This window comes from Schistocerca nitens, chromosome 4 (assembly GCF_023898315.1).
Source record: "Schistocerca nitens isolate TAMUIC-IGC-003100 chromosome 4, iqSchNite1.1, whole genome shotgun sequence".
Taxonomy (NCBI): domain Eukaryota; kingdom Metazoa; phylum Arthropoda; class Insecta; order Orthoptera; family Acrididae; genus Schistocerca; species Schistocerca nitens.
This window is the reverse complement of record NC_064617.1, coordinates 190071533-190089911: the sequence shown is the minus strand read 5'-3', so window position 1 is coordinate 190089911 and position 18379 is coordinate 190071533. Positions and strand designations below refer to the sequence as shown.

General features: G+C 39.2%; 1 protein-coding gene across 1 annotated transcript in view; it reads right to left on the bottom strand.

The window, feature by feature from the left end:
• LOC126251665 (2-iminobutanoate/2-iminopropanoate deaminase-like) overlaps positions 1-18379 on the bottom strand; it is a 56731-nt gene that overhangs the window by 24862 nt on the left and 13490 nt on the right. Inside the window, exon 3 of the mRNA XM_049952237.1 lies at positions 10031-10191. Coding sequence (XP_049808194.1) covers positions 10031-10191 — 161 coding nt within the window. The remainder of the gene's footprint in view (positions 1-10030; positions 10192-18379) is intronic.

Below are 18379 nucleotides of genomic sequence, written 5' to 3'. Positions count from 1 at the left end.
CAGAGAAACAGGAAAATCAGACAATATTAGCAAAAGCCTGAAGCTCAAAGTAAACAATGGAGTAACAGAAAATCCTGTAGTTGTTAGCAATACTTTCAACAAATACTTCACAGACATATGCAAAATAATTACACAGAATAACAAATATGACCCTCTGCAAACTGTATAGCTGCTTAAAAGTAAGAAAGACTCCACCATTACCTCATGTTATTTGTATTCAACAACAGAGCAAGAGACTTTGAAAGTGATAAAGGGATTAGAGGATGGTATAATCTCCACTGACATAAACGTGCTTTCCAATAATGTCTAAGTTAAAAACACATGAAATAGCCAAACTGCTTTGCCACTTAATTCAAGCGTGAAGGAAGGTAGTTCTCCACACAGAATGAAAATAGCTAGAATCTTGCCACAGTACACGAGAGGAGGTCCAATGAGCTTTGACAATGACAGACCAGATAATCTAACCATTTTCTCAAACGTGCTTGAAAAAATTGTATACATGAGATTCGTCATATTTCAAAAGGAATGGCACCATAAATGGTAGACAGTTTGGATTTCAGGAAGTAAAATCAGCAGTTTCAGCTGCATTTGAGTGTATAAATATAATATCAGTGGGATTAGATTAAGGTCAAAACCTCTTACAAGGGAACCTCCCCATCGCACCCCCCTCAGATTTAGTTATACGTTGGCACAGTGGATAGGCCTTGAAAAACTGAACACAGATCAATCGAGAAAACAGGAAGAAGTTGTGTGGAACTATGAAAAAACAAGCAAAATATACGAACTGAGTAGTCCATGTGCAAGATAGGCAACATCACGGCTGATGTAAACTCAGGAGCGCCATGGTCCCGTGGTTAGCATGAGCAGCTGCCGAGCGAGACGTCCTTGGTTCGAGTCTTCCCTCCAGTGAAAACTTTAATTTTTTTTTCAGTTTATGTGACAAACTCTTATGTTTTCATCACTTTTTTGGGAGTGATTATCATATCCACAAGAAAACCGAAATCGGGTAAGGTAGAAGAATCAATTTTACCCATTCGCCAAGTGTACAAGTTAGGTGGGTCGACAACATATTCCTGTCATGTGACGCACATGCCGTCTCCAGTGTCATATAGAATATATCAGACTCGTTTTCCTGTGGAGGAATCGGTTGACCTATGACCTTGCGATCAAATGTTTTCGGTTCCCATTGGAGAGGCACGTCCTTTCGTCTACTAATCGCACGGTTTACCGATGCGGTCACAAAACACAGACACTAAACTTATTACAGTGAACAGAGACGTTAATGAATGAACGGACAGATCATAACTTAGCGAAAATAAAGAAATTAAAATTTTCAATGGAGGTAAGAATTGAACCGAGGATCTCTCGTTCTGCATCTGCTCACGCTAACCACGGGACCACAGCGCTCCTGATTTCACGTTCGCCTTGAAGTTGCATATCTTACGCATGGACTACTCAGTTTGTATATTTTGCTTATTTTTTCATAGTTCCACACAACTTCTTCCTGTTTTCTCGATTGATCTGTGTTTAGTTTTTCAAGGCCTATCCAGTGTGCCAACTTATATCTAAATCTGAGGGGGGTGCGATGGGGAGGTTCCCTTGTTAGTATATTTTGTGACTTACCTGACACTTTTGACCTAGGTGACTACGACATTTTTAAAAGGAAACTTTACCACTATGCAATTACAGAAACAGCTCTTAGTATCATTAAATAATATCTGCAAAACAGAAAACAAGCATCAGAAATACAGCCCAAACAAAAGAAATATTTATTTCAATAAATGAGTCACAGTATAGCACAGGGTAGTGTACTGGGGCCCCTGTTCCTGTTATGTATAAATGATTTACCTGGAAAATAAATGATTCTTTTTTGCAGACGATACCACTAACATAACTACTGACACAAAGTTACAGTATGTTGTTGATGGGGTCTTCAGCTCAGAGAATGGTTTGATGCAGCTCTCCATGTTACTCTATCCTGTGCAAGCTTCTTCATCTTTGAGTAACTACTGCAACCTACATCCTTCTGAATCTGCTTAGCGTATTTATCCCTCAGTCTCCCTCTACGATTCTTACCCTCCACACTTCCCTCCAGTACTAAATTGGTGATCCCTTTATGCCTCAGATTGTGTCCTACAAACTGATCCATTCTTCCAGTCAAGTTGCGCCAAAATAATGCTTCCCAATTCTGTTCAGTACCTCATTATTAGTTACATGAACTACCCATCTAATCTTCAGAATTCTTCTGTAGCACCACATTTTGAAAGCTTCTACTCTTCATATCTATACTATTTATTGTCCATGATTCACTTCCATACATGGATGGCTACACTCCATACAAATACTTTCTTAAAGAACTTCCTGACAAATCTATACTCTATGTTAACAAATTTCTCTTTTTCAAAAACACTTTCCTTGCAATAGCCAGTCTACATTTTATATCCTCTCTACTTTGACCATCATCAGTTATTTTGCTCCCCAAATAGCAAAACTCATCTAATACTTTAAGTGTTTCATTTCCTAATCTAATTCCCTCAGAGTCACCTGATTTAATTCAACATCATTCCATTATCCTCGTTTTACTCTTGTCAATGTTCATCTTAAATCCTCCTTTTAAACACTGTCCATTCCATTCAACTGCTCTTCCAAGTCCTTTGCTGCCTCTGACAATTACAATGTCATTGGCAAACCTCAAAGTTTTTATTTCTTCTCCATGGATTTTAATTCCTACTCCAAATATCTCTTTTGCTTCCTTTACTGCTTGCTCAATATACAGACTGAATAATATCAGGGGTAGGCTGCAACCCTGTCTCACTCCCTTCTCAACCAATGCTTCCCTTTCATGCCTGTCAATTCTTATAACTGCCATCTGCTTTCTGTAGAAATTGTAAATAGCCTTTCACTCCATGTATTTTACCACTGCTACCTCCATAATTTGAAAGAGTATTCCAGTCAACACTTTCACAAGCTTTCTCTAAGTCCACAAATGCTAGAAATGTATGTTTGCCTTTCCTTAATCTATCTTCTAAGATATATCATAGGGTCAGTATTGCATTGTGTGTTCCAACATTTCTACGGAAACCAAACTGATCTTCCTTGAGGTCGGCTTCTACCAGTTTTTCCATTCATCTGTAAAGAATTCATGTTAGTATTTTGTAACTGTGGCTTAGTAAACTGATAGTTTAGTAATTTTCACACCTGTCAACACCTGCTTTCTTTGGGATTGGAATTACTATATTATTTTTGAAGTCTGAGGGTATTACACCTGTCTCATACAGCTTGCTAACCAGATTGAAGAGTTTTGTCATGACTGGCTCACCTGAGGCTATTAGTAGTTCTAATGGAATGTTGTCTACTCCCAGGGCCCTGTTATGACTTAGGTCATTCAGTGCTTTGTCAAATTCTTCACACAGTATCATATTCCTCATTTCATCTTCATCTACATCCTCTTCTTCCTAAATCTCTGTCGTACCATTATATAATCTACCTGAAACCTTCCAATGTCTCCAGGCCTCTTCCACATATACAATCTTCTTTCATGATTCTTAAACCAAGTGTTAGCTATAGGTAGGTTATGCTCTGTGCAAAATTCTACCAGGTGGCTTCCTCTTTCATTCCTTACCCCCATTCCACATTCACCTACTATTTTTCCTTCTCTTCCTTTTCCTACTATCAAACTCCAGTCTCCCATGACTATTAAATTTCTTCTCTCTTCACTATCTGAATAATTTCTTTTATCTCATCATACATTTCGTCAATCTCTTTACCATCTGCTGAGCTAGTTGGCATATAAAATTGTTCTACTGTGGTAGGTGTGGGCTCTGTGTATCTTGACTACAACAACGCATTCACTACACTGTTCATATAGTAGCTTATCTGCGTTCCTACTTTTTTATTTATTATTAAACCTACTCCTGCATTACCCCTATCTGATTTTGCATTTATAACCTTGTATTCACCTGACCAGACGTCTTGTTCCTCCTGTCAGCAAACTTCATTAATTCCCACTGTAACTGTAACCTATCCATTTCCCTTTTTAAATTTTCTAACCTACCTGCCCGATTAAGGTATCTTATATTCCATGTTCCGATCTACAGAACATCTATTTTCTTTCTCCTGATAACGTTATCCTCCTGGGTAGTCCCCAGATACCATAACAAAAAGCAAAATAATACTCGAGTATATCATTTAGCGGCTTGAAATCATTAGGCTCATTCTCAATAATGAGAAAACTAAAGCAATACTGTTCAGGAACAATAACAGAAGAAAAAGATGTAAATGTATTTCAAAACAAAATTCTTAGGGCTAACTTTAGATTACTGTTTACTGTGGGAAGACTACATTGATATCGTGACTAGCAATCTAAGTGCCACCATATTTGTTCTCTGAAATATTAAAACCACTACAATTGGAATCAATGGTGGTCAAATTTAGGTTCATTCTGCACACCCACATCAAGCATTTTCTGACACCCAATGAGCTTTCAGTAATGTTTTGAGCCTTCTGCTGTGAATGTCGCACCCGACATGAGCATTAAACGTGACCGCAGAGAGTTATTTAGTGATTTTTTATTCCATTTGTTGCAAGTTGTCATAGCTGATGGTTGTGCTAAGTGACAAATTCTACACAAGCAAGTGAGAGACATAATTTACAGGATACACGTTTACATCAAGCACAGAGCACATGTGTGCACATACTACAACTGTTGCTTGGAACCCGCAACAATGTAATCTGCGGCCATTTCTCAATCTACACAAACTGCCATCATTCATGGATCAGACTATTGTAGCAGATGACTTTATGCAAATGGTGTATTTCTTATACTTGAATGCTATTATGACCTATGGCAAAGGAATATGGGATCAGTTGAGTGATCTTCTAGCTGCAAAAAGCAGCAATCAGAGTAATGGCTAATGCAAGAGCAGCAGACAGCTGCACCTTAAAATTCTAACCATCTGCAATATGCATATATACAAAATACTACTTTGTGTGTGGGAAAATAAGAGCAGATTCATTAAAAATGAAGACCTATAATGTCATGTTACCAGAAATAGTATAAAGTTTAGTGTTCCTGAACATAACACAACTACACATGGCAAACAACCCTTTATGGCAATAAAACTGTTAAATTCTGCATATTTCAAACATCAGCTTGAATGAGAAATTTAAGCAAACAATAAATCTATTCCTCATCGGAAGTCCTTCCCACTTAGTGAATTCATGCTAAATGCAAAAAATTGTCAATAGGCATACGGTGTATCTATCTACACTCCTGGAAATTGAAATAAGAACACCATGAATTCATTGTCCCAGGAAGGGGAAACTTTATTGACACATTCCTGGGGTCAGATACATCACATGATCACACTGACAGAACCACAGGCACATAGACACAGGCAACAGAGCATGCACAATGTCGGCACTAGTACAGTGTATATCCACCTTTCGCAGCAATGCAGGCTGCTATTCTCCCATGGAGACGATCGTAGAGATGCTGGATGTAGTCCTGTGGAACGGCTTGCCATGCCATTTCCACCTGGCGCCTCAGTTGGACCAGCGTTCGTGCTGGACGTGCAGACCGCGTGAGACGACGCTTCATCCAGTCCCAAACATGCTCAATGGGGGACAGATCCGGAGATCTTGCTGGCCAGGGTAGTTGACTTACACCTTCTAGAGCACGTTGGGTGGCACGGGATACATGCGGACGTGCATTGTCCTGTTGGAACAGCAAGTTCCCTTGCCGGTCTAGGAATGGTAGAACGATGGGTTCGATGACGGTTTGGATGTACCGTGCACTATTCAGTGTCCCCTCGACGATCACCAGTGGTGTACGGCCAGTGTAGGAGATCGCTCCCCACACCATGATGCCGGGTGTTGGCCCTGTGTGCCTCGGTCGTATGCAGTCCTGATTGTGGCGCTCACCTGCACGGCGCCAAACACGCATACGACCATCATTGGCACCAAGGCAGAAGCGACTCATCGCTGAAGATGACATGTCTCCATTCGTCCCTCCATTCACTCCTGTCGCGACACCACTGGAGGCGGGCTGCACGATGTTGGGGCGTGAGCGGAAGACGGCCTAACGGTGTGTGGGACCGTAGCCCAGCTTCATGGAGACGGTTGCGAATGGTCCTCGCCGATACCCCAGGAGCAACAGTGTCCCTAATTTGCTGGGAAGTGGCGGTGCGGTCCCCTACGGCACTGCGTAGGATCCTACGGTCTTGGCGTGCATCCGTACGTCGCTGCGTCCGGTCCCAGGTCGACGGGCACGTGCACCTTCCGCCGACCACTGGCGACAACATCGATGTACTGTGGAGACCTCACGCCCCACGTGTTGAGCAATTCGGCGGTACGTCCACCCGGCCTCCCGCATGCCCACTATACGCCCTCGCTCAAAGTCCGTCAACTGCACATACGGTTCACGTCCACGCTGTCGCGGCATGCTACCAGCGTTAAAGACTGCGATGGAGCTCCGTATGCCATGGCAAACTGGCTGACACTGACGGCGGCAGTGCACAAATGCTGCACAGCTAGCGCCATTCGACGGCCAACACCGCGGTTCCTGGTGTGTCCGCTGTGCCGTGCGTGTGATCATTGCTTGTACAGCCCTCTCGCAGTGTCCGGAGCAAGTATGGTGGGTCTGACACACTGGTGTCAATGTGTTCTTTTTTCCATTTCCAGGAGTGTATATCCACATCGCGCTCCAGCTACTGCTGGGTCTGGGTGCTGACAAGTCTTCTCCATTTGGCTCAGTCCTCCCACCACTTTTCTTTCTCCACTTGCTGCCAGGTCACACCTCTCCTTTCCACAGATATTCTCACTCCCAATTTCCACCATGTTCTTGGGTGCCCTCTAGGTCTTTTTCCACCCATCTTTAGTTCTTCCATAATTTTGGGGAGTCTCTGCCCACACACCCTCTTAACATGCCCGTACCATCTTGATCTCTTTTTTCAATTTCTTCTCTCATACTTTCTTGTTTAAGGTCCTTTCTGATATCTATGTTCCTTACAAGAATGGACACCATTCTTGTTTTTCCCTTAACTGCTCTGAGAAATTTCATTTCCCCTGCTTGCAGTCTGCTTCAGTCCCTTTCTGTCATTGTTCATGTTTCTCCTCCATAGGTGACAATAGGGAAGTAATAACTCTTATGCATAAGCAGTTTTGCTTTTTCTGAAACTTCCTTATTCCAAATTAGGTGTTTTATTGTTTGGTAGAAATTGCCTCCCTTCTGTAACCTCCTATTAATTTCGTTGGTTATTCTTCCATCACTAGATATTTCACTCCCTAAGTAAGTGCAACTGTCTACCACTTTGAGGGGTTCTCCATTCAGAGTAATGTTTCTGATGATCCCTTTGTCTCTTCCAAATACCATTACTTTACTCTTACCTTTCTTTATTTTTAATCCATACCTTTTCATTATTTCCTTCCATGCATCAAGTTGTAACTGTACGTCTACCTCTTTATCGCCCCATATTACCATATCATTTGCAAAAATCATCTTTTTGTCTTTTTCTTATACTATATCTTTAACTGCCCTATTCATTTTCTCCATCACAACATTAAAAAGTGCAGGAGATAAAATACTTCCTTGTTTAAGTCCTTGTCTTATTTCGAAGTATTCAGAGTTCCCAATGATGTTCTAATTCTACAATTGTGTCCTTTGTACATTGTCTTTATTACATTAATGTATCCATCTTCTATATCTATTTTCTTCATTTCTTCCCAGAATCTTTCCCTGCTAACTGAGTCCTATGCCTTTTCTATGTCTATAAAAACCATTATCACCCTTTTTTATACTCCCAACTTTTTTCCTTCATTTGACGGATGGAAAATATCAGATCGATTGTGCTGCTTCCTTTCCTAAACCCATGCTGTTCTTCACTCAGCTCCTTCTCTATCTTTCCACTTATTCGATTTAGTAAAATTCTTTCAAAAATCTTGGCCGTATGATTCATAAGGGTTATTCCTCTGTAGTTTTTACAAAGGCTTTTATTGCCTTTTTTGAGATGGGAACAATGTCTCCTCTTCTCCAATCATCAGGTGTTGTACTATTTCTCCACACACTTTATAGTACTCTATACAGCCACTGCATTCCCACTGGACCTGCTGCTCTTATGTCCACTGATACTTCATCAGGTCCTGGGGCTTTCCCACCATTCATCATCTTCACAGCTATTTCCATTTCTTCTCGTGTACTTTGTCCTAGTTCTGCTTCCCAACTTCTCTCAATTTCTCCATTATTTGGTGTTTCCTCATGTACCTGCTCTGCAGTGTTTAATAGTTTCTTAAAATGTTCTTTCCAGAGATATTTTATATTCCCTGGATCTTCAATCACAGTACCATCCTCTGTTTCCATCTTTACTTGTACTTCAGTAGTCTTACTTTCATTTTTCATCATTTTATACAACATTTTCTTATTTCTCTTCACATCTTCAAGTTTTTGTAAACTCTTCCCATGCCTTTTTCTTTGCTGTTTCCACTATTTCTTTGCACTTCTTCTTTTCCTCTATATATCTTTTATGGTCCTCGTCATTTTTGTTTTCCACCACTTTCTCCATGCTCCATTTTTTCTTCTAACTGCTTGGATTGTGGTATCATCCCACCAACTTGTCTGTCTTACTTTTTCCTTTCTAGATGTTCTAACACATACTTTTTGTGCTGCTTCGACTAAAGTGTCTTTGAATGAACTCCATTCTTTTTCTACTCCCGCGAAAAATTTCTTTTGGAAATTTTTGTGTGGTAAATCCTCTATACTTCTCAGCACTTTCACTCTCCTTTAGTTTCCAATCCCGTAACCTCATCACTTTCTTCTGTTTTCTATTTTTCACACACTGATTCATTTTCCATTGTCCCGCCAGTAATCTATGGTCTTCATCTGCACTCACACTTGAAATTACCTTCACATTTGTTACTTTCTCTCACCATCCCCTATCTAACAGAATATAATCAATTATACTCTTGGTTCTTCCCTCCCAACTGTATCTGGTGATAACCTGACTTTCTCTTTTCATAAACCAGCTGTTTGCTATTTTCATTCCATTCCTCTGGCATACTGTGTAACATAAGTAAAATGAGTATAGGCAGAATTGTAGTAAATTCATAATGTATAATTATGTATCATGTAATAGAAATAAACTGTGTGTAGGCAGATTGTACAGTAATCTAGAATGTGTTATTCTGTATTGGTATTGTTGTTTTTAAAAGTGAGGTACCGATGATAAGTAGTGTATGAGAATTACTTTGCAAAACCAACGTTGCAAATATATGCTTAAATCTGATCCTTACAAGTGCATTCGAAGTGGCAGAGTTAAAAAAAAAAAAAATGTTAACAGGGCATCAAACCCTAATTTTCCTTCTTCTTTGAAAACTCATTATTAGAGTTCATTTGAAAGATGCTGCAAGAAAAGTGTATGTTTTGTTACTCAGTGAAGTAAAAATCACTCACAGATAGCAAGACTAACTTTAAAAATCAATTGGAAATATTTTTGCTTATATAGTGCAACAAATTTACTGTAGCTGTTGTCATAATATTTTTCATCATTGAATACACTTATGCAAATAAGCAGCATAAATATACTTTAGAAGAAGGCATTTTGGCTCAAAGCTAAAATGTATAGCAGTCTTTTTCTTGTGTCCGTCTGCAACTCAATGTCTCCTTTATATGGTGAACAGCAATCTATCCTTTTCATAAGATTTTCATTGTTTCATCCTGGATTTCCCATTGTTGATTTTCACACAAATATTGATTATATGTAATATCTTGTAAGTTGGCCTCCTCAATACAATTTACAAAATTAATGACTATATAACAATCAATCAACTTCTCAGTTTCAAAAAATTCTGATGTGTATGTGACCAATGCATGATGACATGACTCACCCTGAAATGGACTCTGCCCACAGAAACCTACAGTCTCATACAACTTCAGTGCTTATGCAGCGTTCACCTTATTTAATTTATTACAGACTCGGTGTGTTATACAATTCAAAAAGTCTCGTCATTTTTAACTTATGTTACAAAGATACCGTACCTTTTCCAAAGGATGAACCAGCTGCTTCAAGAATATTTCCCAGATTAGTAAATGCTGCTCTTGCTTGACCCACTACTCCATTATCTGCAAGTTTCTTCGTGTCTTTGTCAACTCCAATGGTGCCAGATACATAGACCATATTATTCACACATACTGCCTGACTGCAACAAAAAAAGCAAAAATGTGAGTGTATTTGAAAATCACAGACATACACAAGATGCTTTAAGTTTTAGGATAATATATATATATATATATATATATGTGGTGGTTGATCACAAACTGAATACAAATGCAGGTTCCTATAATGAGTCATCCTCCATCTTCAACAACCATCATGTACTGTCAAAAGTGGTAAACTCTGCCATGGGGATGTGACTTTTTTTTTTTTTTAAAAAAACACAATCAGAAACCTAGTGTTGATGAAATGCTCAGCTATCTGTTATGATATGTAAGCCTCACATGCATTGCTCATTCAAGACCTTGTACGAACCAGAATATTAATTTTCTGTTGTTGTCGTCGTCGTCGTCTTCTTCTTCAGTCCTGAGACTGGTTTGATGCAGCTCTCCATGCTACTCTATCCTGTGCAAGCTTCTTCATCTCCCAGTACCTACTGCAACCTACATCCTTCTGAATCTGCTTGGTGTATTCATCTCTTGGTCTCCCTCTACGATTACTAAATTGGTAATCCCTTGATGCCTCAGAACATGTCCTACCAACCGATCCCTTCTTCTAGTCAAGTTGTGCCACAAACTTCTCTTCTCCCCAATCCTATTCAACACCTCCTCATTAGTTATGTGATCTACCAACCTAATCTTCAGCATTCTTCTGTAGCACCACATATCGAAAGCTTCTATTCTCTTCTTGTCCAAACTATTTATCGTCCATGTTTCAATTCCATACACGGCTACACTCCATACAAATACTTTCAGAAACGACTTCCTGACACTTAAATCTATACTCGATGTTAACAAATTTCTCTTCTTCAGAAACACTTTCCATCCCATTACCAGTCTACATTTTATATCCTCTCTACTTCGACCATCATCAGTTATTTTGCTCCCCAAATAGCAAAACTCCTTTACTACTTTAAGTGTCTCATTTCCTAATCTAATTCCCTCAGCATCACTTAATTTGACTACATTCCATTATCCTCATTTTGCATTTGTTGATGTTCATCTTATACCCTCCTTTCAAGACACTATCCATTCCATTCAACTGCTCTTCCAAGTCCTTTGCTGTCTCTGACAGAATTACAATGTCATCGGCGAACCTCAAAGTTTTTACTACTTCTCCATGGATTTTAATACCTACTCCGATTTTTCTTTTGTTTCCTTCACTGCTTGCTCAATATACAGATTGAATAACATTGGGGAGAGACTACAACCCTGTCTCAGTCCCTTCCCAACCACTGCTTCCCTTTCACGCCCCTCGACTCTTACTGCCATTTGGTTTCTATACAAATTGTAAATAGCCTTTCGCTCCCTATATTTCACCCCTGCCACCTTCAGAATTTGAAAGAGATTATTCCAGTCAACATTGTCAAATGCTTTCTCTAAGTCTACAGATGCTAGAAACATAGCATTTCCTTAATCTAGCTTCTAAGATAAGTCGTAGGGGCAGTGTTGCCTCACGTGTTCCAATATTTCTACAGAATCCAAACTGATCTTCCCCGAGGTCGGCTTCTACTAGTTTTTACATTCGTCTGTAAAGAATTCGCGTTAGTATTTTGCAGCTATGACTTATTAAACTGATAGTTCGGTAATTTTCACATTTGTCAACACCTGCTTTCTTTGGGATTGGAATTATTATATTCTTCTTGAAGTCCGAGGGTATTTCGCCTGTCTCATACATCTTGCTCACCAGATGGTAGAGTTTTGTCAGCACTGGCTCTCCAAAGGCCGTCAGTAGTTCTAATGGAATGTTGTCTACTCCCAGGGGCTTGTTTCGACTCAGGTCTTTCAGTGCTCTGTCAAACTCTTCACGCAGTATCATATCTCCCATTTCATCTTCATCTACATCCTCTTCCATTTCCATAATATTGTCCTCCAGTACATCACCCTTGTATAGACCCTCTATATACTCCTTCCACCTTTCTGCTTTCCCTTCTTTGCTTAGAACTGGGTTTCCATCTGAGCTCTTGATATCCATACAAGTGGTTTTCAGTTACTGTTTTCTAATCTCTCTGCCATATGTACTGAATTTTGGCTCCAAAGGTTTGGGACACCCTACACTATTACAGGTCCAATTAGGCATTGAGAATGGAACACTTGTTACGACTTATCTGTGTACTGATATATTAATTAGAAATGTATTATGAGTAACAATTTGTTGAAAAATATACTTTGTGAGATAACTGCTCCTGTTTTGAAATTATGAGAAATTACTTGCTGATAAGCTGTTCCTTTGAATAAATGGATTTTGTTGTGGAAAATGGTGCTTGCTGGTTCCTCTACACAAACCTAAATCAATGAACATACATTTATGTTCTACAATGTTCAGAATATGTATGAGGGCCTGAAAATTATGACTACCCCTTTCTTTCGTCACAGTAACAAGTTAGTCTTCTACTGAGTTCTGGTAAATTGCTGGATATAATTGTTTCTGCATCTCATGTAATTAACGTGTAAATTTCAGGCTATTCATTTGACACACAACCACTGCAACATTTCCCAGACGTTTATTAGTCCTTTGAGAACAGTTTCACAGGCATACTTATTTATTTTCAAATAGATAAATGAATGATTCTTTAGGTGCAAGGATCTTACAGGGCCCCTATAGTCAAAATAATATTGGAAAATACATTCATTTAATTCATTCAGTGATGCTACCCTGTATTAAAAGGGTTATTTTTATAGCATTCTGATATCTACTAGATTTAAACAATGCATTTAATAAATGTAATAAATATAGAGAGAATGAAGCTGAATTTTGAAAGTATTGCCATCAAATTTTAGCCACAGGTACAATAAGGTCAACAGATATGCAAACAAATCAGGAAGTTCAGTGTGTTGTGTTGACAAAGACAAGAGTGTTGGCATCTTTTATATAGTTTTACTCTTTGCTGTTGTATGGAATTATCTTCTGGGACAGTGCACAAGAGAAACTATCAGATTACTGCTAACAGAAGACTTCACACCAGCAATTGAAATGTGCAGTGTAGCAGGCAGGCAGGCAGAAGACAGTGCCTCCATCTCATCTGAAGGTTTTTTTAACCTCGAACATGAAGAGGAAGCCACCACAATAAGTAGAACAAAATGTTTCACAGTTTTTCACCAAAACATTCAATCTCTCAAAATCAAAGTTCAGCAGCTAGAAACAGAATTGCAAACACTAGACTTCAAGTGTATACACCAGTGAACAACAGTGCAAAGGTAGAAAAACTGTATACACGGTCTTAACATCACATGTACTGGACTGTTTCTGTAGTACAACCTCTGTGATAGGTGGGGGTTCCTGTACTTAGGTCAAGCAAAGTATTTGATTTTGAGCTAGAAATGTCCCCATAGCATCAAGTGCAGACAAACATTTTGATTTATTGTACACTGAGAAAGAAACATTCCCAAAAATTAACTGTATTTTGTCTACACCAATCTAATGAGATCTAGACATTTTTCTCGAAACTCCATGTAGGCAAAGCATCTATTTGAAAGCTAACATACTAATCTATGGTGATTTAAATATCAATACAATGAATTAAAATACTGTACCAATACCTGCTTGAACATACTATTCAGTTCGCCATACACTGGTTCAAAATCCAGACCTATCAGATCGTCTCTTACAGAAGCAGATATTTACATAGAATAGCTGGCAACATTAAATGCATACAAAAGGGTCTATTCAGAACCAAACCTGCATAAATTTGCAGCTCAGTTACAAAAACGAAAATTTGCAGGAAGTGTATCCCAAAACAAATACCATATTTGCTTGAATATAGGCTGTGTGTGAACATAGGCCACACCTAAACGTTTGGCATCAGATTGGAAAGTATTAACATCCACAGTGCAAGGACTATAGCAAACAGCCGGCATTTTGACAAGTCACACCTACTACCATTCCTGTCAGCCACTATGCATATCTTCAACTTATTGTGGACCAACAGTACATGATACAGACACAAAATTACATAACAACAGAGCAGTGCAAAGCAACAATATTATGCTTTGAGCTTTGGGCATAACAGTACAGTCTTTGCATATTGAGAGATCTGGTGATGTGACTAACTTAAGAGAGAGTGTAAGGAAGTTCAAAGTTGAGGGCATGAGAAAAACTGATCATTTGGTTTGTGAGTGGTGATGGGAAAAGAACATTTTAGTTACACTGTGAAATTTAAAGTTCAAGTTACCAGAAAGCACAAAACTGGATACAAATTTGATTTTAATGAATAACATGTTCATCAGTGATGTGCAAGTGAAGAGAAACTCTTACATAGTTTGAAAAATTGGAGTTCATTTAGAGGGCAAAAGTGCAGATATCAGCCAAAGTAAAAGACTTGCTTGATTTTGTAGTTCAAGACAGGAAATTTGGATGTGCCATTACAACTGAATTGAAGGCTGCAAATTAGCACATAAAAACATTTCACCAATGAAATTTAAAGATTCATATGGGTGAGTCTGGCAGTTTATGCAATTAAATAATCTTCCTATGCACTGCAGAGCTACAGTTGTGCAAAAACTGCTTCAAGCTTATGAAAACAGTTTGATATCTTTTCAGCATCATGTGCTCTGGCTTCAACATAAAAATTTATTTACATTCCCAAATAGGTAATGCAGGCCACACACCAGTCTATGTTGATATGCTGAACTGCATTATAGTAAATAATATTAAATAATGCAGATCAATGTAGTATGCACTATGGTAAATAATGTAGGGGAACGTAGTGTGCAAATACGTACATGTGGTGGTGAAAAGCAACAGTGCATTTTGATGTTTACCATTACAGCTGATTTGACAACTGCTACCACATTTGTTTTTAAATCTGAAACACTTCCCCATGGGAGCAAGCTTCCCAGCTGCTATTATTCTAAGAGCTCATGATGGTGGCTGGATGACAGAGGATGTATTCCTACACTGGATTTCAATGGTGTGGAATAAGTGGTCAGAAGCTCTTCTTTGCTCAGGATCAGTGTTTGGATAGCTTTTGTGGGCACACTGGTGATCAAGTGAAACAAAAATTGAAAGAAGGAAACTGTGACTTAGTGATTATTCCTGGTGGCATGTCAAGTGTGCTGCAGCATTCAAGTGTGCACACCATCCATTTAAAGTTAGTATAAGACAATTATATAGAAATTATATCATGAACAAAGCAACTTTGACAGCAGGAGGCCATTTGCAATGTGCATTTGTCAGAAGTATGCTGTTAAATTTTGGCTACTTGGTGGTCCATATCAGAAGAACTTTTCCTGATAAGTTTCAAAAGAATTGGAATTTCCAATACTGTTGATGGGAATGAATATGGCCTTTGTGATAAGAGACTGAGCAGCATTCTGGCTCATCTATCAAAGATGAAGAATCAGACACTTGTGATGCTGAGATGATGGAAAGTGATTGTGGTTGATTTGGGTACCAGTAGGTACAAATAAGCTGCCACAGTTTTGCTTAACCAAAAGTTGCTATCTTTTTTCAAAAAAGCTACTGTATTTGCAAACAAGGTATAAGTTTTTCAGCTCTTTTCTTCTTAAATCTCTGATGGTTTACAAAAGTAACTGCAACAAATTGTAATGGTATTAATTTCAACCAAAGAGAGATGTGTATATGTCTTTTTGAAATTGACAGTTTATGAGCCAAGAGGATAAATCTCTATTATAGGCCACACCATGATTTTTCAAGTGAATTTTAGGAAAAAGTGTGGCCTATGTTCAAGCAGAAATGGTATTAACAAAATGATTCATAAATTCAGGGCACTATTAATATTATGCTTTGAAGAAGCATTTCCCAAAAATGTGTGTTCCTCAGATAAAAACATTTGGGTGACAAGTGGTGTAAAAAGATTTGAACCTCAGGTATTTGGCATACATTTAAAATGAACCAGTTTTTTTTGGAATTTTCCAAAAAACTGGAACATTCATTCATGGAAAGGTACTCCTAGCCAGAAAAAAAAAAAAAAAATTACAAACACAAAACTGCCGAAGGCAGAAAGCAAAAGCAGTGCAGCCTGGGACACTGTCAAGAGGGAGACAAATATCTAGCAAAAATTTCTGAACTCAGGAATTAAAAATAAAGGTATACAAACAAGCCAGCCAAAGGAGTTACAGAACTATTTGAATATATATTTCAGCAGCATTACTAAGAAACTGCAACAGAAATTCCAGGTATCTGCTGGCAAACTCAGTGCTGCTCCTGCCAACAACCAATATAGGTTAAACATAGTAATAAATAATTGGCTGATCTAGCTGAAATTCTAGTTTGTGTCCTGAAAGAATGCATAAATAAGAAAAGCATTGTTAACTGCAATAATTAATATACCATTCAAATCTGGCAGCTTTCCTGAATTTTTGAAACAAAATTAAGTGGTACGTACACTCAAGAAAGGTGAGGCAGAAAATTTAGAAAACTGAAGACCAAATTCAGTACTGTCTTCCATTTCTAAAATAATAGAAACAATAATGAAATATACATTAATGAACTATCTGAATAAACATAACCTCCTTTTAATTTCAGGCACAAAAGAGGTACAGACTCTGCTATAGTGCAGTTAACAAAAGTTGTGCTTGAAGCACTGGATGAAGCTGACCATGTAACTGGCATCATCTTGAATTTATCAAAAGCTTTTGACACCATTGACCAAAGAATCCCGTAACAAACTAGATATATTAGGAACAAGGGGTGTGAGTAACGATTACTAATAGCTGCTTGGAGTGGCCGAGCAGTTTGAGGCACCGTGTCACAGACGGCGCGGCCCCTCCTGCCGGAGGTTCAAGTCCTCCCTCGTGTGTGTGTGTGTGTGTGTGTGTGTGTGTGTGTGTGTTCTTAGCATAAATTAGTTTATGTTAGTTTAAGTAGTGTGTAAGTCTAGGATTCGATGACCTCAGCAGTTTGGTCCTTAGGCACTCAAACATTTGAGCATTCTGATTACTAATAAAGCATTTATCAGACATGAAATACAGTAATATAGGACACCAGGAGAGTGTGTTGGGCCCAATCCACTTTGTAACCTATATTAATGACTAGTTTTTCTCAAGCAGCTTTTCCCCCGATGTGTTCAAGACATCTTGTGCACACATCTCCTCCTCCCCCTCTGTCTAATCATCTCTTAATTCTCTCTCTGTCCATCTCCCTGCCCCCTCTGACCCTCACTTCCTCTTACCTTTTCTTTGTCCACCCCTTTCCCACTCTCATCACCCCTCATCTCCACTCATCCCAACCCCGCCCCCTATCTATTCCCCATCCCTCCTGCCCCATCCATGACTCTCCCATCCTTCCCTACATCCATCACCCTCTCAACCCCGTCTCCACCATCCAGCCCACCTCACCTCCAGTCCCCACTATCATCCCCCTCCCATACCACCTCTGCCCTAGCCAACCCCCTTGTGGTATCGAAGATCAGTACCACCCTCATCTGCATCCCACAGTTAGCAACAGAAACACACATTTCCTACAGACACCGATAGTGGTTGTGCAGTGCCCAGTGGCTCCAATGATGCTTGCCTGCTGAGCCTCATGCCTTCTGTGGCTCTAACTATAAGTGCCCTCTGCCACTGTGATATAGGATGGCCAGTGGCAGCTACACGATCCAATCTCAGTTGCAGTCTTCGACAGTCTTCAGTTTTAAGTCTCCCATTGACAGTTCACTCATGCTTTAATAGCAGAAGCCTCACTCTGCACAATGCTCTTTGCTTCTTCAAATAGCTGGAGCTTATTGCTGTTTGTTCTTTTGTAAAGTTTCTTCACAATGCTTGGAGAAAGCTACAAGTAAAACTTGTATACTGTATGTGTTTGCTAATTATTTCTGCTCTAGTCCAGTTTCATTATGATGACAGCTGCTCCACTACTCTGTATCCCACATCTCCTTACAATTGTATATGAAATAGTACACAACAGGCCTCCCACCCCCATTTCCCCCTATCTGTTCTTCTCCCACCCTTCTCCATCCCTTCTTGATCCCTCCCTCCCCCCATCCATCCCATGCAGTTTGATCCATGAAGGACGTAAACAAAGCAGGAAAGGCTGAAATTACAAAACTAAGCAAGAAAGGAAGAAGAGCAAGGAGTACACTATTGACCTGGGCAGTTTTAGTATACAGAAACCATCCTAAGATACAGGAAAGCATTTATCAAACTTTGAAACTGATTTTGTTAGTTTCCATATATTCCAAATGGTTACCATGGTACCTTTTTGTCTAATGCATG